The sequence below is a fragment of the Monodon monoceros genome, unplaced genomic scaffold, assembly GCF_005190385.1.
Source record: "Monodon monoceros isolate NGI ecotype Baffin Bay Population unplaced genomic scaffold, NGI_Narwhal_1 Super_Scaffold_12, whole genome shotgun sequence".
In the NCBI taxonomy this organism is placed as follows: domain Eukaryota; kingdom Metazoa; phylum Chordata; class Mammalia; order Artiodactyla; family Monodontidae; genus Monodon; species Monodon monoceros.
Window position 1 is genome coordinate 152,997,976 of NW_021703768.1, and position 23,447 is coordinate 153,021,422.

The following is a 23,447-nucleotide window of genomic DNA, read 5'->3' on the forward strand; positions in this document are numbered from 1 at the left end:
ATTGAGCTGCTTGTAAATTTTGGAGATTAATCCTTTGTCAGTTGCTTCATTTGCAAATATTTTCTCCCATTCTGAGGGTTGTCTTTTGGTCTTGTTTATGGTTTCCTTTGCTGTGCAAAAGCTTTGAAGTTTCATTAGGTCCCATTTGTTTATTTTTGTTTTTATTTCCATTACTCTGGGAGGTGGGTCAAAAAGGATCTTGCTGTGATTTATGTCATAGAGTGTTCTGCCTATGTTTTCCTCTAAGAGTTTGATAGTGTCTGGCCTTACATTTAGGTCTTTAATCCATTTTGAGCTTATTTTTGTGTATGGTGTTAAGGAGTGATCTAATCTCATACTTTTACAAGTACCTGTCCAGTTTTCCCAGCACCACTTATTGAAGAGGCTGTCCTTTCTCCACTGTACATTCCTGCCTCCTTTATCAAAGATAAGGTGACCATATGTGTGTGGGTTTATCTCTGGGCTTTCTATCCTGTTCCATTGATCTATATTTCTGTTTTTGTGACAGTACCATACTGTAGCTTTGTAATATAGTCTGAAGTCAGGGAGCCTGATTCCTCCAACTCCATTTTTCGTTCTCAAGATTGCTTTGGCTATTAGGGGTCTTTTGTGTTTCTATACAAATTGTGAAATATTTTGTTCTAGTTCTGTGAAAATGCCAGTGGTAGTTTGATAGGGATTGCATTGAATCTGTAGATTGCTTTGGGTAGTAGAGTCATTTTCACAATGTTGATTCTTCCAATCCAAGAACATGGTATATCTCTCCATCTATTTGTATCATCTTTAATTTCTTTCATCAGTGTCTTATAGTTTTCTGCATACAGGTCTTTTGTCTCCTTAGGTAGGTTTATTCCTAGATATTTTATTCTTTTTCTTGCAATGGTAAATGGGAGTGTTTTCTTAATTTCACTTTCAGATTTTTCATCATTAGTGTATAGGAATGCTAGAGATTTCTGTGCATTAATTTTGTATCCTGCTACTTTACCAAATTCATTGATTAGCTCTAGTAGTTTTCTGGTGGCATCTTTAGGATTCTCTATGTAAAGTATCATGTCATCTGCAAACAGTGACAGCTTTACTTCTTCTTTTCCGATTTGGATTCCTTTTATTTCCTTTTCTTCTCTGATTGCTGTGGCTAAAACTTCCAAAACTATGTTGAATAAGAGTGGTGAGAGTGGGCAACCTTGTCTTGTTCCTGATCTTAGTGGAAATGCTTTCAGTTTTTCACCATTGAGGACAATGTTGGCTGTGGGTTTGTCATATATGTCCTTTATTATGTTGAGGAAAGTTCCCTCTATGCCTACTTTCTGCAGGATTTTTATCATAAATGGGTGTTGAATTTTGTTGAAAGCTTTCTCTGCATCCATTGAGATGACCATATGGTTTTTCTCCTTCAATTTGTTAATATGGTGTATCACATTGATTAATTTGCGTATATTGAAGAATCCTTGCATTCCTAGAATAAACCCCACTTGATCACGGTGTATGATCCTTTTAATGTGCTATTAGATTCTGTTGGCTAGTATTTTATTGAGGAATTTTGCATCTATGTTCATCAGTTATATGGCCCTGTAATTTTCTTTCTTTATGACATCCTTGTCTGGTTTTGGTATCAGGGTGATGGTGGCCTCGTAGGATGAGTTTGGGAGTGTTCCTCCTTCTGCTATATTTTGGAAGAGTTTAAGAAGGATAGGTGTTAGCTCTTCTCTAAATGTTTGATAGAATTCGCCTGTGAAGCCATCTGGTCCTGGGCTTTTGTTTGTTGGAAGATTTTTAATCACAGTTTCAATTTCAGTGCTTGTGATTGGTCTGTTCATATTTTCTATTTCTTCTTGATTCAGTCTTGGCAGGTTGTGCTTTTCTAAGCATTTGTCCATTTCTTCCAGGTTGTCCATTTTATTGGCATAGAGTTGCTTGTAGTGATCTCTCATGATCTTTTGTATTTCTGCAGTGTCAGTTGTTACTTCTCCTTTTTCATTTCTAATTCTATTGATTTGAGTCTACTCCCTTTTTTTTTTGATGAGTCTGGCTAATGGTTTATCAATTTTGTTTATCTTCTCAAAGAACCAGCTCTTAGTTTTATTGATCTTTGCTATCGTTTCCTTCATTTCTTTTTCATTTATTTCTGCTCTGATCTTTATGATTTCTTTCCTTCTGCTAACTTTGGGGGTTTTTTGTTCTTCTGTCTCTAATTGCTTTAGGTGCAAGGTTAGGTTGGTTATTTGAGATGTTTCCTGTTTCTTAAGGTAGTATTGTATTGCTATAAACTTCCCTCTTAGAACTGCTTTTGCTGCATCCCATAGGTTTTGGGTCGTCGTGTCTCCATTGTCATTTGTTTCTAGGTATTTTTTGATTTCCTCTTTGATTTCTTCAGTGATCACTTCGTTATTAAGTAGTGTATTATTTAGCCTCCACGTGATTGTATTTTTTACAGATCTTTTCCTGTAATTGATATCTAGTCTCATAGCATTGTGGTCGGAAAAGATACTTGATACAATTTCAATTTTCTTAAATTTACCAAGGGTTGATTTGTGACCCAAGATACGATCTATCCTGGAGAATGTTCCATGAGCACTTGAGAAAAATGTGTATTCTGTTGTTTTTGGATGGAATGTCCTATAAATATCAATTAAGTCCATCTTGTTTAATGTATCATTTAAAGCTTGTGTTTCCTTATTTATTTTCATTTTGGATGATCTGTCCGTTGGTGAAAGTGGGGTGTTAAAGTCCCCTACTATGAATGTGTTAGTCGATTTCCCTTTTTCTGGCTGTTAGTATTTGCCTTATGTATTGAGGTGCTCCTATGTTGGGTGCATAAATATTTACAATTGTTATATCATCTTCTTGTATCGATCCCTTGATCATTATGTAGTGTCCTTTTTTGTCTCTTCTGATAGTCTTTATTTCAAAGTCTATTTTGTCTGCTATGAGAATTGCTACTCCAGCTTTCTTTTGGTTTCCATTTGCATGGAATATCTTTTTCCATCCCCTCACTTTCAGTCTGTATGTGTCTCTAGGTCTGAAGTGGGTCTCTTGTAGACAGCATATATATGGGTCTTGCTTTTGTATCCATTCAGCCAGTCTGTGTCTTTTGGTGGGAGCATTTAATCCATTTACATTTAAGGTAATTATCAATATGTATTTTCCTATTCCCATTTTCTTAATTGTTTTGGGTTTGTTATTGTAGGTCTTTTCCTTCTCTTGTGTTTCTTGCCTAGAGAAGGTCCTTTTGCATTTGTTGTAAAGCTGGTTTGGTGGTGCTGAACTCTCTCAGCTTTTGCTTGTCTGTAAAGATTTTAATTTCTCCATCAAATCTGAATGAGATCCTTGCGGGGTAGAGTAATCTTGGTTGTAGGTTTTTCTCCTTCATCACTTTAAATATGTCCTGCCAGTCCCATCTGGCTTGCAGAGTTTCTGCTGAAAGATCAGCTGTTAACCTTATGGGGATTCCCTTGTGTGTTATTTGTTGTTTTCCCCTTGCTGCTTTTAATATGTTTTCTTTGTATTTAATTTTTGACAGTTTGATTAATATGTGTCTTGGTGTGTTTCTCCTTGGATTTATCCTGTATGGGACTCTCTGTGCTTCCTGGACTTGATTAACTATTTCCTTTCCCATATTAGGGAAGTTTTCAACTATTATCTCTTCAAATATTTTCTCAGTCCCTTTCTTTTTCTCTTCTTCTTCTGGAACCCCTATAATTCGAATGTTGGTGCATTTAATGTTGTCCCAGAGGTCTCTGAGACTGTCCTTAAGTTCTTTTCATTCTTTTTTCTTTATTCTGCTCTGCAGTAGTTATTTCCACTATTTTATCTTCCAGGTCACTTATCCTTTCTTCTGCCTCAGTTATTCTGCTATTGATCCCATCTAGAGTATTTTTAATTTCATTTATTGTGTTGTTCATCGTTGCTTGTTTCATCTTTAGTTCTTCTAGGTCCTTGTTAAATGTTTCTTGCATTTTCTCTATTCTATTTCCACAATTTTGGATCATCTTTACCATCATCATTCTGAATTCTTTTTCAGGTAGACTGCCTATTTCCTCTTCATTTGTTAGGTCTGGTGGGTTTTTATCTTGCTTCTTCATCTGCGGTGTGTTTTTGTGTCTTCTCATTTTGCTTATCTTACTGTGTTTGGGGTCTCCTTTTTGCAGGCTGCAGGTTCGTAGTTCCCGTTGTTTTTGGTGTCTGTCCCCAGTGGCTAAAGTTGTTTCAGACGGTTGTGTAGGCTTCCTGGTGGAGGGGACTAGTGCCTGTGTTCTGGTGGATGAGGCTGGACCTTGTCTTTCTGGTGGGCAGGTCCACGTCTGGTGGTGTGTTTTGGGGTGTCTGTGAACTTATTATGATTTTAGGCAGCCTCTCTGCTAATGGGTGGGGTTGTGTTCCTGTCTTGCTAGTTGCTTGGCATAGGGTGTCCAGCACTGTAGCTTGCTAGTCGTTGAGTGAAGCTGGGTGCTGGTGTTGAGATGGAGATCTCTGGGAGATTTTTGCCGTTTGATATTATGTGGAGCTGGGAGGTCTCTTGTGGACCAGTGTCCTGAAGTTGGCTCTCCCACCTCAGAGGCACAGCACTGACTCCTGGCTACAGCACCAAGAGCCTTTCATCCACACGGCTCAGAATAAAAGGGAGAAAAAGTAGAAAGAGAGAGAGAGAGAGAGAGAGAAAGAAAGATCGAAAGAAAGAAAGAAAGGAAGAAAGAAAGAGGAAAGGAAGCAGGGAAGGAAGGAAGAAAGAAGGAAAAGAAAGAAAGAGGAAAGAGGATAAAATAAAATCAAGTACAATGAAATAAAATAACGTTATTAAAATAAAAAATAATTATTAAGAAAAAAAATTTTTTAAGAAAAAAGCAGACAGATAGAACCCTAGGACAAATGGTGACAGCAAAGCTATACAGACAAAATCTCACATAGAAGCATACACATACACACTCACAAAAAGAGGAAAAGGGGAAAAAATAGTAAATCCTGCTCTCAAAGTCCACCTCCTCAGTTTGGGATGATTCGTTGTCTATTCAGGTATTCCACATATGCAGGGTATATCAAGTTGATTGTGGAGCTTTAATCCGCTGCTTCTGAGGCTGCTGGGAGAGATTTCCCTTTCTCTTCTTTGTTCTCACAGCTCCCGGGGCTCAGCTTTGGATTTGGCCCTGCCTCTGCGTGTAGGTCGCTGGAGGGCGTCTGTTCTTCGCTCAGACAGGACGGGGTTAAAGGAGCAGCTGCTTCGGGGGCTCTGGCTCACTCAGGCCGGGGGGAGGGAGGGGTGTGGATGCGGGGCGAGCCTGCGGCGGCAGAGGCCGCCGGGACGTTGCACCAGCCTGAGGCACACCGTGCATTTTCCCGGGGAAGTTGTCCCTGGATCCCGGGACCCTGGCAGTGGCGGGCTGCACAGGCTCCCCAGAAGGGAGGTGTGGATAGTGACCTGTGCTCGCACACAGGCTTCTTGGTGGCGGCAGCAGCAGCCTTAGCGTCTCATGCCCGTCTCTGGGGTCCGCGCTGTTAGCCGCGGCTCGCGCCCGTCTCTGGAGCTCCTTTAAGCAGCGCTCTTAATCCCCTCTCCTCACGCACCAGGAAACAAAGAGGCAAGAAAAAGTCTCTTGCCTCTTCGGCAGGTCCAGACTTTTCCCCGGACTCCTTCCCGGCTAGCCGTGGTGCACTAACCCCCTGCAGGCTGTGTTCACGCTTTCCCTGCGCTCCGACCAAAGCCCAGCCTCAGCTCCCAGCCCCGCCCGCCCCGGCGGGTGAGCAGACAAGCCTCTCGGGCTGGTGAGTGCTGGTCGGCACCGATCCTCTGTGCGGGAATCTCTCCGCTTTGCCCTCCGCACCCCTGTTGCTGTGCTCTCTTCCGCGGCACCGACGCTCCCCGCCTCCGTCACCCGCAGTCTCCGCCCGCAAAGGTGCTTCCTAGTGTATGGAAACTTTTCCTCCTTCACAGCTCCCTCCCACTGGTGCAGGTCCCGTCCCTATTCTTTGGTCTCTGTTTATTATTTTTTCTTTTGCCCTACCCAGGTACGTGGGGAGTTTCTTGCCTTTTGGGAGGTCTGAGGTCTTCTGCCAGTGATCAGTAGGTGTTCTGTAGGAGTTGTTCCACGTGTAGATGTATTTCTGGTGTATTTGTGGGGAGGAAGGCGATCTCCCCGTCTTACTCTTCCACCATCTTCCCAATCTCTCCATACCATCTATTGAAGTCTAGAGCTTTGCTAGATCTCAGCCATTTCTATGGCTGCACCTTCCACCAGAGGAGGGGTCTCAACCTTTGCGTTTGTGGTCTGCTTTCCAGTATGAGAATTTGGCAAACTTAACAGCATTTCTATGCACCTTTAATTAGGTCACTGCTCACTTGGTTGTCCTTTATTCCTAGATCCTTGTCTAGACTATACATGCCCACTGCCCCGACTTCCCCTTTTGCTTTGAAGCAGGTTGTAGCTTTCTCTGTGTTGCACAGCCTCCTCAGCAAAACATTTCACCTAACTGAAGTGGTGACAACAGCATGATTCTCAGGTGTAGTAAAGACTAACTTTGCACATCAAGCAACATTTTGTATGACCCAAGTTGACAACTTTTGACCTAGAGCAGGGTCTCTCCACCTGGGCACTGTGGACATTTGGGACCAGATAATTCTTTGTTGGGCAGGTTGGGGTGCTGCCTCTGCATTGTGGGTTATTTAGCAGTATCTTTGGCTCCACTCACTAGGCGCCAATAGCACCCCCCACACACAGTTCTGACAACCACAGATGTCTCCGGTTGAGAACCACTGACCTAGAGGATGGCTCAACACAAATACTCTTCTTTACTCCATATCTTCTCCAAGCCTCTGTTTTCCAGTGGATTCCTCTCAAGTACCTTTGAATTAACTCTAGTGCCACTACTTGCTTTTTTCCCTCTGCCTGAGATACCCTGCCCTTCCTCTTTTGTCTATAGGTCTTTAAAACTGAGCCGAGGTGTGACTCTGCTATGTCTTCCTTTAGCTCTGGTTGCCAGACAGCTCTGCTACCTCCCTGCCTCCCGTGGGGCTCCAACCAGCCCTCCAGCTGGGCCGGGAGCGCTGCCCAGAGCCCCTCTCTTTCCCTGGTCATTTCTCCCGACTCCTCAAGCAGCACATCCAGGTGTATTCATTCTTCTTAAACACCCTAACTCATCCCTTTATTCCTCACTCTCATCAGGTAACTTCACCATAAATCTCACAGAAAATAATGGCTGTTAGACAGCCGAAATTCTCCCAGCCTGCTGTCCCCAAGCCTTCATGCGTACCTGCCTCCACACCCACCCTTGCAGCCTTCCCTCCCATTAGGATGGAGAGGACAGCCTCCTTGGTTCTAATGTGCTCTTTCAACCTAGGCCTCTGTGTGCCAACACCTTCCCTTCCTTGGGGACCCTGCTGTATTGACTATCTGCTCCCTCCAGTTTTTGTTCTTTCTGTCTCTACCCACCAGCATTTCATCACGCTCAAGCATTTTCTATCCAGTTTTTATAATTCTCTTTCAAACCCACCTCCAAAGCTGTACCACTCTACAGCTTCTCCCCTTTACAGCCAGACTCTGGAAGGCATCTGCACTCACTGTCCCTTCTTCCCCTGAGTAAGGGGAGGAGAAAAGCCCAGATACCTTTGTCTGTCCTTCCTTTTAACAAGCCTATCTCGAGACTGAACTAAGACTTTCTGTAGATAGCATACCTCTCATGGATTGCTAGCTTTCTGTTGCATGACCTTTACTTTTTACCTTCTGTCATGTTAATTTACTGTGGACAGATGGCAGTTGGCATTGCTCTGGGACCTCATACTTGTGGCAGTTGATTACGGTTGATCATCCTTTGGATGTTAGCCAGCACATCTTAGAAACTGGAAAACTGGCACTTTATTTAGGCCTCTTTTATTTAAAGGTCAGCCACAAAATGTTTAGTGGTTAAAAATACTTTTCAGAAGTAGAGTTCTGCAGCTTAGATAACCGTATGTCTAAGATGCCACTTCGGGAGCTAAGATGGGTCAGTCATCTGGCTGCTGGCAGAGGCATTACCGTGATGCCCCCTCCTCAGAGGGAGGGCCTGTTTCAACATTGTCTGCTGCCAGTCCCAGTTCAGGGAAAAGAGTTCTTTCCTCTGACCTTTAATAATCCTGGATCCTTTTATATTTGCCAGGTTCTTGCACGGCACCAAGAGGCTGCAGAACTGTGAAAACAACTCACCCTCAATGTAGACTCCTCACCCCACCCCCAGCCGTTGTTCTGATCACTCTAGCTTATGGTGTACGTGGGAAGTGGGAGAGTGGGAAAGCATCGTATTTCAGTATTATTGGTTTGGTTCCTTTTATGTTCTATACACTTCACATTCTGTATCCCAAAGTATTTCTAATAGGAATAAAGGACTTTTGTTGAAGCTCTGATACGCTTATCCTTTTCACATTTCACTGTTCCTCAGCACATCACCTGCTTTCCATTCCCGTACACCACTCAGCCCTAAATATGTTGGGCCCTTTTCTGCTTTTATGTGCATTTTTATTATTCAAGTATTCTATAAAAATGAGAAGGGGGCTTCTTTTCAAGGTCTGGCTGGCCCCAGCTGCCGCCCTCTGAGGTGTCTGTGCATGCTTGTGGTATGTCTGCAAGCTTGTAAGAGGTCACTCTGGTGCTGGGCATGCTGGGACCTGAGGCACACTCAAATGTTCTGACCACGTATCAGGATATCATGTGAAATGTTGACGTTACTTTGCCTGAATGTATGTTTAATGACACCTTTCATCTGCATGTCCTTGGTGCCTTTTCTAGGTTTTTCACTTACTGCTCCAAACAGCTTCACAAGGTAGATGGCAGGCAACCTTCCCCACTGCGCCCCAAACCCGCAGTGTTCAGATGAGACAGCTGGGAGTCAGAAAGGGCAGTTTGTCAAGGCTCAGAGTGTTGTAGTAGCAGAACTTTCCCTAGGAGGAAGGGAAGGCCATGTGGAGTTTGGTAAAACAGTAGACCTGAGAAGATAGAAGCAAGAGGTAAAAAGGATGGGTGACAAAGAAGCAACGAGTACAGGACAGCTCTTCACCACAGTTCTGTCAGTGACCTGAAGCAGAGTGATAGGCATGTGTCAGAAGGGCCAGTAGGTGAAGACAAACATTGTCGGGTTTTGTTTTCAGAAGAGGGAGATGTGCTGTGGGAATCGGACTGATGGTCTCTGGGCCAGGTGCCGGAGCTGGACTGTTGGGAACCTGGAAAGACAGCACAGATGGAGGAGGGAGTGTGGGAGGGAGGGAGGGATGGATCACTGGCTGGGCTGGGGACAGGGGGTAGGAAAGCCATGGGGTAAACAGATAGTCAAAAGGAAAAGTTATTTTTTTATGAAAGAAAATATTTCGTGGTGATTTTGAGTTAGCTAAGGAGGGGAGGCTTTCTTTCTCAGCTTGTCCCTAGAAAACCAGTTAGTCTTTGTTTTCCTTCATTACAGTGCCCCACAGCAGGGGACCAGATACTTTCTTTTAGATCAGCAAACCTACAAGGAAACAATTAAGAACCCCAACATAAGAGAAATCCATTTATAACTAAGGTTAAAGGAACAGATAAATAGAGAACACTCAACTTATGCAGCTTTAAAAATTAAATATAGGATTATACCATTTTGTTCCTTTCTGAATAACCAGTAATAGAAAAGACCAGACAATAAGAAAAGGGGAAAGCAAAAACGCTGGTAAGAGTGGGAAGGTGAAAGCCAGGCCACCACTGCTGGCTTAAACCAAGGTCTCCACAAACAGCCGGCTCAAGTCAGCTGCCCCACACCAAAGCAGCTGCATCAGAGATCACAAAACCTTATCTCTTCTGTCACCTGCCAGCTGGCCAAAGTCCATTGTCCACACTACATAGAACTGGCTTAGAGAACCTTCCCAGCCACCCAACACTAACCAAACCCTCAGTGGTCCATAGGCCTTTCAAAAAGTATGCCAGATATTAGGCAGATGCACCCTTGCAAGGGGGAGGATCTGTCATTTATGTCAGACCTAAAGGGTATGTATCTTCAAAAGGACTAGAGGTCTTGTTCTAGTCTTTGTTAGGCCACAGCCAGCACTGGCACAGTTCACAGCTGCTGGGGAGTAAACCCCACATCTGAGAACACGCCCTCGGTGGAGCCCTGTGGTAAGGAGCCTTCATCTCGCTTTTGGAGTACACTCATACTTGGATGCAAGGAACAGGAAACAGACGTGACAGTGCATTGTGTATACTGAATGAATTTAGGTCTTGCCTATGGTTTGATGACTTTCACCTCTTAAGTAAAAACCTTCAGTTTTAAATAAAAGCCTCCAAGGATGATGAGGTTCTTGTTCATTGCATTATCTGTAAATTTCAGACTAGATGAATATATTTAATTGTCAAGATTTTTATTCTTACCCCAAAGAAATGGGTACAAGGCTACCAAGTGATGTTAGGTTGTTTGGGTTGAAGCTGTAAGCATGAATGTTTCTTCCAAATCCCAATTTAAAAAGTGAGTTTTCTAGATCTCCTACTTTTTAAAATCAAAACTTCATTTTATAACAGGTGTATATAACTGCTTATAAGTTATATATAAATTGTACATTAACAAAGTTTAAAAGGCATACCATGGTTCAATTTGATATCTTTCTCAAAATTTATTCTGGCTTATCCGAACACTCTGATTATAGCGCTTCCAAAGGTGCCCAGAACATCTGTCCTGCACCTGCCCCTGCCCCTGCTTGGCCAGGACTCTGGGGCTTCCGTGTGGCCTCATTTCAGGTTCTCAGAGCTACCATGGAGAGGTACTTGAGCTTGAGAAATGATGTCAACAGCTCCTTCACAATCTTTTCTCCTTTCCAAAGGACACAGGCATCTTTTTCAAGAATGCAAAACCGTCCATGATTTATTTCCAGTCACAAGGATGTGACTTTCTGCTTTCTGGAATAAGAGAGAAAATCACCCATCCTCTCTCTCCCTTCAACATTTCAGCTGGAAACTGCTACTAAATGTTATCTGATCCTTAAGCACAGAGCATCCCTAAAAATATTTCCAACCACCCAATGTTTATAACTTTACAAACATTTAACCTGGGTTGCTTAGAAGTCTTTTTAAATAATATTTTAAATGACATTTAAACAGAGGTCCATGAAACTAATTATATAGAGAACTCTTCATTTTAACTTCTGGTTAATATTTTCTTGAAATTCTATTTCTACTTTAGATATTATTGAAAACAACTGATTTATAACGTATAATTCATTATCTTCATTGTTAATAAATTTCCTACTTTTCCTCAAATCTTTTTTGGAATTTGGTGGAGTAAAAAACACCAAACAGCCAAATACTACGTATCAGTACTCATTATACAGTGCTATCAACATACAAGATTGGATTCAGGAGATTTTCTGCAGCTCAATTTTAATACATCCCCAATATTTGTCTCTTGGTACCAAACAGACTAACTAAAAATTCCATTTCTTTACATTTTGGCCTAGGAGATTTTTAGTATATAATTTGTGATATAATTCTCCATTTTTTTTTATAGGCATGTTTTCCACAAATCCTGCGTGGATCCCTGGCTTAGTGAACATTGTACCTGTCCTATGTGCAAACTTAATATTTTGAAGGCCCTGGGAATTGTGGTATGTTTCCTATTTTGTTAATACATTTGTGTAGTGTTATCTCTAAGCATAACATAACATAGCACAAGTGGATGGTTAAAAGTCTCACAAGAAAGCACTGGCTTTCTCTGCCAGATAATCCTGTTAGTCCAACACTGCCTTTTTTCCCACATTACTTAAAGTCCAGCCCACCTCAGGGAACTTCTGGAAGAGCAGATAAAGAACTGTGCTAGTCCACTTTACAGCCTGCTTCTGTTGGGTGGTGGATGTGTGATGAAGAACTGAGGTAGAGAGAAGGACGTGGTTTTCCTCTATTCCAATATTTTTTTTTTTAAGGAATAGAATGTAGACTTTTAACTCTGGTCCAATAGTAATTTTTTCTGCATTCAGCATGGTATAAAACTATGTCATCACTTATGTTCCTTCCTCTTAAATTTGGCTTTGCTCTCCTGGGCGTTGGTAATTGCAGTCAGTGAAGGTGGGCAGTGCCAGCCCTGGGCAGACCTTTGACAGCTGGGCAGGGGTTTTGGTTGGGTGCCGGCCACATAGGGCACTTCAGCCCTGGCCAGGAGAGTCAGCACTGATTAACTGAGGACCTTGGAGACTTCCTGCAGTTCCTTCCTTAAGAGAAGTGTATGTCCAGGATTATTGCTTTTTAGAGGAAAGTGAAATACTTTCTGGTCTCATAAAAGAGTGAATGAATAATCTCCATATAGAGAGGAAAGTTTATTTTGACCCAACAGATGAATTCCTTGTTTTAGCTTTACAGATCTAAGTAGTCCTATTTGAAATATGTTATCAGATGACAGTTTAGATGTAATCTAGTTAGGTAGTGATGCCCCATTTATCCTCCATCTCCAGAGATCACATCAGTGATGTTGTAGTTTCTTCACCTCTTCACCACTGATACTGGCCTAGGTAATTCCTTCTGGTGAGGGCCGTCCTTGGGACTGTCTAGCAGCATCCCTGGCCTTTCATATCCACTTTTTAGTTGGTAGGCTTTGACCCCACAGCAGCTCTGTACTACACTCTTCTCCAGCATTAGATGCTTAGGTTTTTTTTGTTGTTGTGCTGGGTCTTAGTTGTGACAGGCGGGCTCCTTAGTTGTGGCATGCGAACTCTTAGTTGCGACATGCATGTGGGATCTAGTTCCCTGACCAGGAATCGAACCCAGGCCCCCTGCATTGGGAGCGCAGAGTCTTAACCACGGTGCCCCCAGGGAAGTCCCAATGCTTAGGTTTTGAAACATAGTTTTCTTAGAGTTCAAAAGTCTTTTCAATGTTGATCTGCTCTTGGTTGTATGCTTTACTTATGTTTAAAGATAGAAGATATTTAAAAACTGACTAGCAGATAGATGGGGGTATTACAGAGAAGTTAATAGGGTGAAAGGATATTTTATGTTACCTGTATTAACATACGAGCCAGTGATACACTGCACTGTTTGTCAGCTTTATAATAATGAATCCCTCTGCCTGTGAGCCATGTCCACAAAAGGTTGTCACTTTATAAAGATGAAGTGTTCAATTTTCTCAGTTCTGCAATGGATTTTGGCTTTCCTTAGTACCATTTTGGGGAAGAAATCATCTGTTTCTTTTAAATAAAAATTCTTGGAATTAGAGTGGAAGGTGTAGATGGGGAGAGTAATGAGAGGAAATCATCTGGAAAAAACTTGGTAAAGTCTTTGCAACAGGATGTCAAACATTTAGAATTGTATAAAACGATTTGTTAATCTTACAAGTACTTTTAATCTGGAAATATTTTGCAGCCAAATTTGCCATGTACTGATAACGTAGCATTTGATATGGAAAGACTCACCAGAACCCAAGCAGTTAACCGAAGATCAGCCCTAGGTGACCTCGCCAGTGACAACTCCCTTGGCCTCGAGCCACTTCGAACTTCGGGGATCTCGCCTCTTCCTCAGGATGGGGATCTCACTCCTAGAACAGGAGAGATCAACATCGCAGTAACAAGTAAGTGGGCCCTGTGCCCAGGGCACAGGACGGATTTGCTGCTGGTATTTGACGTGTGGTGGAGAGTTGAGGCAATCACCAGGGACAATGACTTAGTTTGTAACTGAGAAAGTAATGGTTACTTTTGTTAAAACAGATATTTGGAATAACAAAACTTCCTTTATAGTAAGAAGCTTGTGTACTTGTGTGTAGTTAATAGGAATAGTTGCCATTTGATGACTAGTTGATCAGAGGTTTGTCTTAATAGCTGTTTATAAGCCTGATTTGAAACGATTGCATTGCAGACAGGGATGTAAGGTAGGACGTCAGCAGCATCTCAGGTGTGTCGTGTAACTGTGAGCACCAGTGGTCTCTAGTACCTAGGCTGCAGACAACCTAGTAAAAAACTAATCCAGAATTTGAACCTAAAAATTCACAACTTTAGGAACAGTTGAGATGGCCAGCTGCTGCTCACTTTATTTTACACTTTTATGAAATTTGGTGTCTTAGCACTTACCTCTTTGGTATAATTGTACAAGAAGTGTGAGAAGACCCAAAAGGTAATCTACTTTTTAAATATGCTCTGGGCTAATTATGAACGTCATGATTGTTGAACTGTTGACGAGAAGAAAAAAAAATGCTCTGAGTGTTTTGATGGCCTTGCCAAAGTATGAGTGGGCTGGCAGGCGTGCGAGTGGGCCTCGTGGACATTCACCCCGTAACAAGCCAGCTGTTTTCAATCCATTCTTTATGTGTTATTTTCATCTAACAACCTTTCAACCCATCTTCCTCGTCATCACTCTGGTGCTGCCTTTTTCAGTATATGCTGTTGCTTACCTGTATCTTCGAGCCCTAACCCTAATGGGACTCCTCTCAACTCTGGGAGTCAGTAAAATGGATAAAGCTGTTAAAAAGAGTTTTCCCTTAAATAGTAAGACTTGTGTGGTCTATTCAATTGAAGTATACGTGATCTTAACTAACCAAAAATTATTGTTAGAAAATGATTTCCCAAGTTTTATTTTCTCATTTTCTAAACTCAAGGAGACTTCATTCAGTTATAAAATAAGTAAAACTATTCTTTGAGACAATTTGACTGATTTCTTACCATTTACCAATGGTTTGTTTTAACAGCATTTCATGTTGTCCTGCTTTGACATTTAGGTTTTATGGGCTAGATTTTTAAAAATTGATCTAACAATAATAAAGGAGACAAAGGTTGTCTGTTTACTAATGAGTTTTTGGTAGGTCCTTCATTGATCGACATTTATTGAGCACCTACTACTACATAAAGTACTGATCCCATTATATTTTATATAGAAATATCCTTTCAAAATCTTATGTTTTGATGATAAAAATATTACTTCATGTATCAAATTAATCACCTTTAGCAGAATTTGTACATGTTAATAAATGAAACCCATGTGGTTAAATTAGACCAAAGCTACCTCTACTTTAACATCAAAGCTCTGTAGTGCCATAGTAACCACAGTGCATTCAACCAGCATCCACTGTTTGCAAGGCACTGTGCTAACTACACACTGAGGAGAACAGAGGTGACCGAGATCCCAGCTGCAGTAGGTTGGTGCTAAAATACCTCTGGGCCCATCGGGTATTATTACGACAGTGTTTACTTCTTTTTGGTTACTAATTTTTATAACTGAAATGCCATGCATGTATGGATGCTATATTCAAAATTGGAAACACAGACATAATTGAAGTTCTGAAAGTTAGTCTGCTTATCATGTATAAAAGTCTAAGAAGAAAAAAATAAAGAATGCTATGTTAAGCTTCTTGAAATTGATTATCAGCCATCTCTTATTTTTTTTTAAACGCCAGTATATATTTTTTCTAACTTAAAATATATGTGGGTAAAAATGGTGGATTTTGCATGGGTTCTTAAATGTTTATTTTGACTTAAATAAAAACCTTGTAAATTCACTCTATTGATGAGGAATTTGTATTCCAAGAAGCAGTGGCTGCACTGTTATCTAAAATGAAAGAGTTTGCTGTGCATTTTAATAATGTAAACCAAGGTGGGCAGAGAAATGCGCATAGAACAACTCAGCATCCTGGAATCCTGAAGAACAGTTCTTCTTAACCTTTTGAAGATCACAACCTTTAAAATTCAGTGAAAGTATAATAACCTTTTTCTAGAAAAATTCCTAGGCACACACAGTTTTGCATAGATGTAGGATTCATGAAAACCAGATTAAGAAACGCCCGTGTTATACAAAGCTTTCGCATATAAACATTTGGCATTCCAAGTATAAATTTCTTCTCTGCATTATTGCAGATGTATAGGTAACTTTACTGTGTAACACTTTGTTAAACCAGCCCTAGTTTGTTTATATTTTAGGAAATATAGTTAAGACTTTTTAGGAAGTCAGATTGGTTCTCAGGTTATTTTTGTGGTTCTCAGTAAGTACAGTTTTTGGAATGTTACCTTGATGATACAGAGTTTGAAAACTTAAGGGAAAATATTAACCTATTTCCTGGATCTAGAGAGAAACTAGATAAAAACCTTTAGAGTTCTGTGTACCAGAGGTTTTCAACTCTTTGATGAGCCAAGAGTTGGAATAACCTACCCTTTCTACTTCTGTTTAATAAAGCCAGAACAGCCAGTGCCGCTTCCCAGCAGTGGGGTTGTGAAGGGTAGTTCTCTTCTTTGCAGGAGACACCAATAAGATGTCCTTTTTAAATAAAGACTATAAGTAAACCCACTCATAAGCAAAAAGAATATAGATGTGAATGCCATGGAAGGCCAGCCCACAGACTGCTTGGAGTACCCACGAGATCTTTGGGAACCACTGCTCCATATTTCTAAGCCTTTCTTTAAGAACGAGGGACACAGCCATGCAGAAGTGACAAAATGAAGAAAGAAAGGTTATAAGTATGGCTAGTCCACTTTACTGTCATTTAAATTAACAATATTTAAAACCTATGTCCATGTGCGATTTTATATACATCTTTTTACTACATACTTTTTGGTGGCCACACTTCTCACAAACCTCAGGACTTTTAACTGGAAGAAATGTTTGGGCCATGCTTTCCTTTCTCCCTTGCAGCTTTCACCACTACTTCCACTAACCTTCTCCACTTAGTAGCTCTCTGGCAAACCTCCTCCTGCTTCACTTCCTTGGGCCAGTCTTGGCTTACACCTCCGTTGACGTCTGCTTCGTTGCATTTGAGGGAAATGTTGACATCGATTTGACATAAGCCTTCTCCCCAGAGTGATTTCCTCCCTTTCCTTTGTCAACAGAAGAATGGTTTATTATTGCCAGTTTTGGCCTCCTCAGTGCTCTCACACTCTGCTACATGATCATCAGAGCCACAGCTAGCTTGAATGCTAATGAGTAAGTAACCAATTGTTTCTTGGATTGCATGTGCCAGATGATCCCAAGAAAATATGTAATTTTCATAAAGATCATGAGAATTGCCTTCTACCAATTTCATACTGATCCTGATGGGATCATACCTAGGAAAATAGTTTATTTCATGAACAGTAACACTGACTGGGAGTTCACCTTGCTCAGCAACAACTGCTCACTTTAGAAAAGATCTCAGGGCTTTCATTAGCCACAAGCTTAGAATAAATCAACAATGGAACAAATGCCAAGGGAACCAATACAGTCGTAGTATGTGGAGAATGCCCGTGTCCTAATCATAGACAGGATTAGCCCCACTTCGCTGTGTGCTTATCAGACTTTACCTGGAGTCTTATCTACTTAGCTTTTGGTGGAGTACTGGCACCCTGGCCTATGGTCAAAGGAACATGGATGTTTAACCTGCAAGAAAGAAGCAGTCAGAAAGACCTGTGACTTCCAAATATTAGAAAGACTGTCAGGAGAAAAAGAAAATAAGCATAAACTATATTTCCATAGGACAAAATGAGGACCAAAGGGTAGGTTACAGGAAGGCAAAATTTCACCTTGGTAAAAAGAAGAACATCTGTCAGCAAGGCTATTTACCAGTGAGATGGTTTGCCGTGGGGGTAGGGAGTGCTCAGGACTAAGAATGCAGGCGGAAGGAAGCTGGGTGTTACTTGTCAAGGCTGTTGTCGGTAAAACGTTTTTCAGAGGATGGAAAATTGGGCTGGGTAACAGTTGAGGTCCATTTTGATCCAATGGTTTTCCAAGAGTAGCTTTCCATGGGGGTAAGATAAAGAAAAGGTTTTATTGGCTTTATTTATTTTGCTTTAAATTTTTGGCATTTACTGTAGGATATTATTCAGTCCTTTCTTTTAAGGAGTATTCATGAAAACTAATTCAAGATGAAAGCATCCCTGGGACACTGCCCAAATTTGAACCCGAATTGGTAGAATTCCTGTGCTCTCTATATTCAGTTATGTCCTGGCATTTTAATTGATTGATAACAACCAACCAAGCTAATTTAATTGATTTAATTAAATACTCATAGTCCAACTGTAGAAACAATGGGCAAGTAACCTCCACTTCCAATGACATGATTTTATTACCTCTAACCTGATCTTTTGGCTAGATACTTGTAAGAAGTACCCTTTGGCATCCTTGACATATTATATATTGGGAGGATGTCATGTCAGTTGGCATTCTTCAACCTGCAGATAAGTAGCCTCAGCCTCATCCAGCAGGTCAACAGCTAGCTGCTTCTGCTGGGCCCACCTGATGCAGTTTTACTTCAACATAGCACAATGTTAATTGCCCAGATTCTGGAGTCAGGCATACCTGGACTTGACTCCCTGCTCCTCCATATTTTTCTTGTGAGACCTAGGCAGTTATATTTATCTGAAGCTTATTTTAGTCATCCATAAAACAAGAAGTTAGGAGTACATAATAGGGTTGTTGTGAGAATTAGCATATAAAGTGCTTAGCACAGTGCCTCGTACATAATAAGTGCTCAATAAATGTTAGCCAAAACAATTCCTCTGCAATTCTTTCAGAGTTCTATGAATAAGATGGCCATCTGCCTTTATCCTTTGGCAAATGAATTTAATTTTCTTCCATGAAGTAGAATACTGAATCATAAGAGCTCGTGAGTACCTGTCATGCAAACCTCAGTTTGGAGAGAAATATTTATTTCACCTGCAGTCACCTCTTTTGCTTACTCCCATACCAACCCATCAAACTAGATGATAATGTAAGCCCACTTCTTTAAAATTTCACAAAAGAGTGAAAATAAATCACAGCAAGTAGCTGCACACACTGGGCACTTTTAGAGAATTATTAAGTAATTTAGTAGTCACCTTACTGCCACTCAGAATCAGCCAGGTGCTCAGTCCATGTATCAGATATTTTAGAGAATGCTCAATAGACATGTTACCTATTGTAAGTTTGAGTTCCGCTCATAAATGCCTGCATGACTCAGAATCTAAGTCATAGATCTTAGATCCATGTCTTAGTCCATCCCTTCTCCCATTAGCCTTTGTAGAGGGTTGATACTGCAATTGTTCATTTGACTATTATTTCTGTGCCTTCAGTCAAAACCACTCTGAAGGACAATTTCCATGATTCCATTTAGAGAGAGAAATTGAGAGAGAGAGATGGAGGGGGAGAGAGAGAGAGAGAGAGTGTGTGTGTGTGTGTGTGTGTGTGTATACACACACATATGGATGCATGAAAGGATGGTCACCAAAATATTAATGGTGATTATCTTAATTTAGTACAATTTTGGGTGATGTTTTGCTCTCCTGTTGTGCTTTTATGTGCTGATTTTTTTTGTAACTGTAATTACTTAATTTTTTTAAAGACCCTTTTAATTGTAGGGGATAAAAAAAATAATAGCCAGGAACTCCCTGGTGGTCCAATGGTTAGCACTCTGCACTTCCACTGCCAGGGTCTTGGGTTCGATCCTTGGTCTGGGAACTAAGATCCCACAAGCCGTGCAGTGCAGCCAAAAAAAAAAAAAAAAAAGATAGCCACTCTTACTCAATGTCTCTTTCCCAAAAATGTTGATGAAAAATTCCTGTGTGGTTTAATTCCGGAGAAAAGTTTATTTTAGCAGATAAATTTATAATTATTCTTCATTAATGAAGTCTTTGAAACCTATCTTACCTTTTCACTTTCACCAAAAAATTACAATCAAAGTGAGATTGCCTTTTCAATTTAATTGCTCTGTTTCAATTTTCTGGGTAACCTCATCCATTTGCAAGATAGTCTTCTGTATAAATAGATTCTATCTTTTCACATTTTAATGATTTGTCTGGAAATTATTAGTAAATTCCACCTTATGCTTTCTACCTACTGTTATAGTTTACTTTTCTGACAGTGTTACACTGATTGTATTGTGATGTCAATAAGACCTTGACCCAGTCTAGTCACTGGTGAAACCCTGTGGGCAAGATGAAACAGTACTGGCCATATATAAAGGCAGGGCTGCGGAACCCAGGCAGGTCCAGGCCTCCATGGGTTGCTGCTCCACTAGGGGTGAAAGCACTCCACCTCCCTCACTACGCTCTGCGTGTTCACTCAGGGCCTAACTCAGATATCAATGAAAAGTCCATGTATCTGGGGTCACCCCCTTCTATCGTGATGAAATGCTATTTATGTAAGTACTCAACCATGACTACAAATAAATCTACTGAATTTTGAGACTTTGCAAATTTAAACAGGATAGTAGTCAAAGAGGCAAATAAATGTAAGTTAAATATATTTATACATATTAGCTTCCCTAACACTTGTTGTACCTAAGTAAGCAACATTATTGAACTTCAGTTCCCAAAGGAGGTTTTCTGCTCTACTTCATTATTCAAGTAAACCTTGTTAAATCCCAACATTTACCAGCTTACATTTATATAAATCCATTTTTCCCTCAACATAAAAAAGTAAATATTTATTTGAAAAATATTTTTTTTTATTTGAGGAACAAGTTATAAGATATGTGGATGTTGTAGGAGAGATTTTGAGTCAAATGGGAGGTTCAGCTAGGTATTCTCTACAGCCTTTTTTTAGTTCCTGGATTCTGATGCATAGAAATCATGTTCTGAGATTTGCAGAGGATTGTAGCCCAGGCATTCAAGATTCAGAACAGTCGCAGGAGGAGGAAACGAATCTGATGTGGTTAACTTGATGAAATAACTGGAACAAATATGAAATCCTGTAGCATAACTGAAGACCAAGAAGCCCTAGCTCTGCGGCAGGTCATTGGGCTTCAGTTGTCCACACCAGTGTTCCCCTTGAGCTGTCCTCCTCTGAGGTTAGTGGTAGAAATTTTTAAGCCAGGTCAAAGGAACTGATGTTTCTATTTTACTCTCTACTCAATATTTCTGAATTGTTTTGCTCGGACTCTTTAAGAGGAACGTTGACATATTTCAGTATGAAAGAGTCTGAAAACGTAATCATTTCTATCTTAGGGATGCTTACCTTAGAGGAGACTGGGGTGATGTAAGAGGTGTCCCCAGGTATTTGGAGGACCACCAAAGATGAGAACAGTTACTGTTTATTGTATGCCTACCAAGAAATTACTCTTGTTTTGGGCTCTGTTACTACCCACATTGCCCCATTTAATACTCATAATGGTCCTGTGGTGACTAGCCAGTGCATACAGAGGGTGATACTTACTGTGTAGCTCTGGAGATATCTACAGGGAGGTAGATTTCCATTTCATGTAAGAAAGAACTTCCTGCCAGTCAGAATTGTCCATCCCTGACATGGGCTGTGTTGAAAGCTAATGAGCTTGCTGGGACCTGCGTATTCAGACAGAAGTTACAAGGCTGAGCTGTTTGGAGGCAGATCCTGAGTCAGGTAGAAGTTCTAAGACTCCTTCTAGTTCTCAGAGTTCCTCTTAAATTGTCTGTCCTAAATGGTCCCTTCCTAGGAGAGATCAGAGCCCAAGGAGAGGGGTAGGGGTCTCTGCTGGCTGCCTCTTTTAGAACCTTCAGGGTCAAAAGCAATGTTTTGTTTGTTTGTTTTAACTTATTTATTTTTGGCTGAGTTGGGTCTTTGTTGCTGCGCGCCAGCTTTCTCTAGTTGTGGTGAGTGGGGGCTACTCTTCGTTGCGGTGTGCAGGCTTCTCACTGCAGTGGCTTCTCTTGTTGTGGAGCACAGGCTCTAGGTGCGTGGGCTTCAGTAGTTGTGGCTCGCAGGCTCTAGAGTGCATGCATGCTCAGCAGTTGTAGCACTCAGGCTTAGTTGCTCCACTGCATGTGGAATCTTCCCAGACCAGGGCTCGAACCCATGTCCCCTGCATTGGCAGGTGGATTCTTAACCACTGTGCCACCAGGGAAGTCCAAAAGCAATGTTTTTAAAACTCTTTTTTTAACCATCTCCTACTGTAAGAAATACATTTTATATTTTGACTGTGCTTCCGCATGTATAACTGAAACAGAAGTTTCACAGACATTTTCCTTACTACATCAGTATTCTCTGATCTATTCTTCTCTGTGCTTTTTTGTTGTGTTGTTGTTAATGTTGGTCATGAACTCCTGCATTGATTTTATGATCCATTAATAGGTTACAGCCTGCAGTTTGAGAAACACTGATCTAAAGATTTTTGAATTTTTAGTTTTCAACCTAAAAACTTCTGCTCACACTAGCACACATCTCTGATTATTTTCCTGAGACAGCCTTTTTTGTAGCAATACCAGCAAAGATTTGCCCCCAGTTTGATCATGAATACTCTTCTTTGTCTTAGTATTTAGTTCTTTTAGCCACTCTGAGCCTGAGATATATACACAGAGGAGTACCCTGAGGCCCAGAGGGGCTGAGTGACCCGCAAGAAATGCCATAGGAAGAAGGGCATGGAATTCAAGCCCAGTATTTCTGGTTCCAACTCTTTCCTTTACACTGCTTGTCTTTGACTACTCCAGAGAGCCATTTAAGGGCTCCAAATAATGCGGATGAAAAAGATAAATTTTGTTTTCTAAAAACATGGTGACAAAGAGAAGATTACAGCAGCAGAAGCCTTGACTGGACTTCTGTCTTTAACAGTGGTCAATCTTTCATTTTTCAGAAGTGCCTTTAATGTTTGGCTGCATAGTTGTTTATAATTTCTTAGGCAGAAAAAAAAAAGTAAGTTTAAAAATCTTTATTTGCCCATTAAAAGTCCTATATCCAGTTTTTCAGAGGAAATGTTATAAAAACAATGTGTTGTCTTAAATATGACCTACAATAAACAAGTGTAGAGCCCTGTTTGCAGTTTCTGTGAATGGCCTTCATACCCAGCCTTTCATTCATTAGGCACCATCTCCCCAGTGTTTGAGGCACCAGGCCTTGCCCTGCAGGAGCCCTGGGGAAAGGGAAGGGGGCTGCACTGCTCAGTGCTCTGCACTGCGGTGTTGGTTGAAGTGACGGAAGAGCCAGGGAGTGCCTGCAGACCCAGCACAAGATGACAGGAGTATCACACAGACACAGGGGAACTGCTGCTTTTGCCCTGAGGGAGTTGAAAAAGGCTTCCTGGAGGGAGTGACTTAGAAATCAGGCCAGGCATAATTAAAGCACAAGGTGAGAAAAAGCAGAGCAGGTTCAGGGAGTTGTGTGGTTTGACGTGTCTGCTGTAGGTGGTGGCGACAGTATGCAGACTACAGAATTTGGACTGTTTTTTTGTAACTAGCAGGTGATATCTAAGGCTTTTCAGCAAAAAGAAAATTACTGATGGCTGAGAAGTTGCTTTCATGGTAGAGACTGGAAGCAAGAAGGTAGGTTAGGTGAAAATACAGAGCTGAAGGAGAAAGTCAGGATGATGGGGAGGAGATGCTGGAGAGTTGTATGTTGACCAAAGATTAAGAGGTTTGAAGTATGGGTCTGGAATTCTGCCGGGAAAAAAGAGAGCAGAATTGAAGATATGATGTGGGAACCATAGAAATGAACCAGATTCTATAAGGGTTCAGGAACTAGGGCAGTCCCACAGTGCCAGGCTGCAGAGGGGGCAGCATTAGCCTGAGGGTAATGCAGGAAACTTCCAAAGATGTCAGGTACCTTCAGGCACCTGATTTAGGGACACACACACACACACACACACACACACAC

At 41.2% G+C, this 23,447-nt stretch overlaps 1 protein-coding gene across 1 annotated transcript in view; it reads left to right on the forward strand.

Annotated features, from left to right (window-relative positions):
* RNF130 (ring finger protein 130) overlaps positions 1-23,447 on the forward strand; it is a 107,953-nt gene that overhangs the window by 83,814 nt on the left and 692 nt on the right. Inside the window, exons 6-8 of the mRNA XM_029217035.1 lie at positions 11,482-11,578; positions 13,323-13,527; positions 16,766-16,859. Coding sequence (XP_029072868.1) covers positions 11,482-11,578; positions 13,323-13,527; positions 16,766-16,859 — 396 coding nt within the window. The remainder of the gene's footprint in view (positions 1-11,481; positions 11,579-13,322; positions 13,528-16,765; positions 16,860-23,447) is intronic.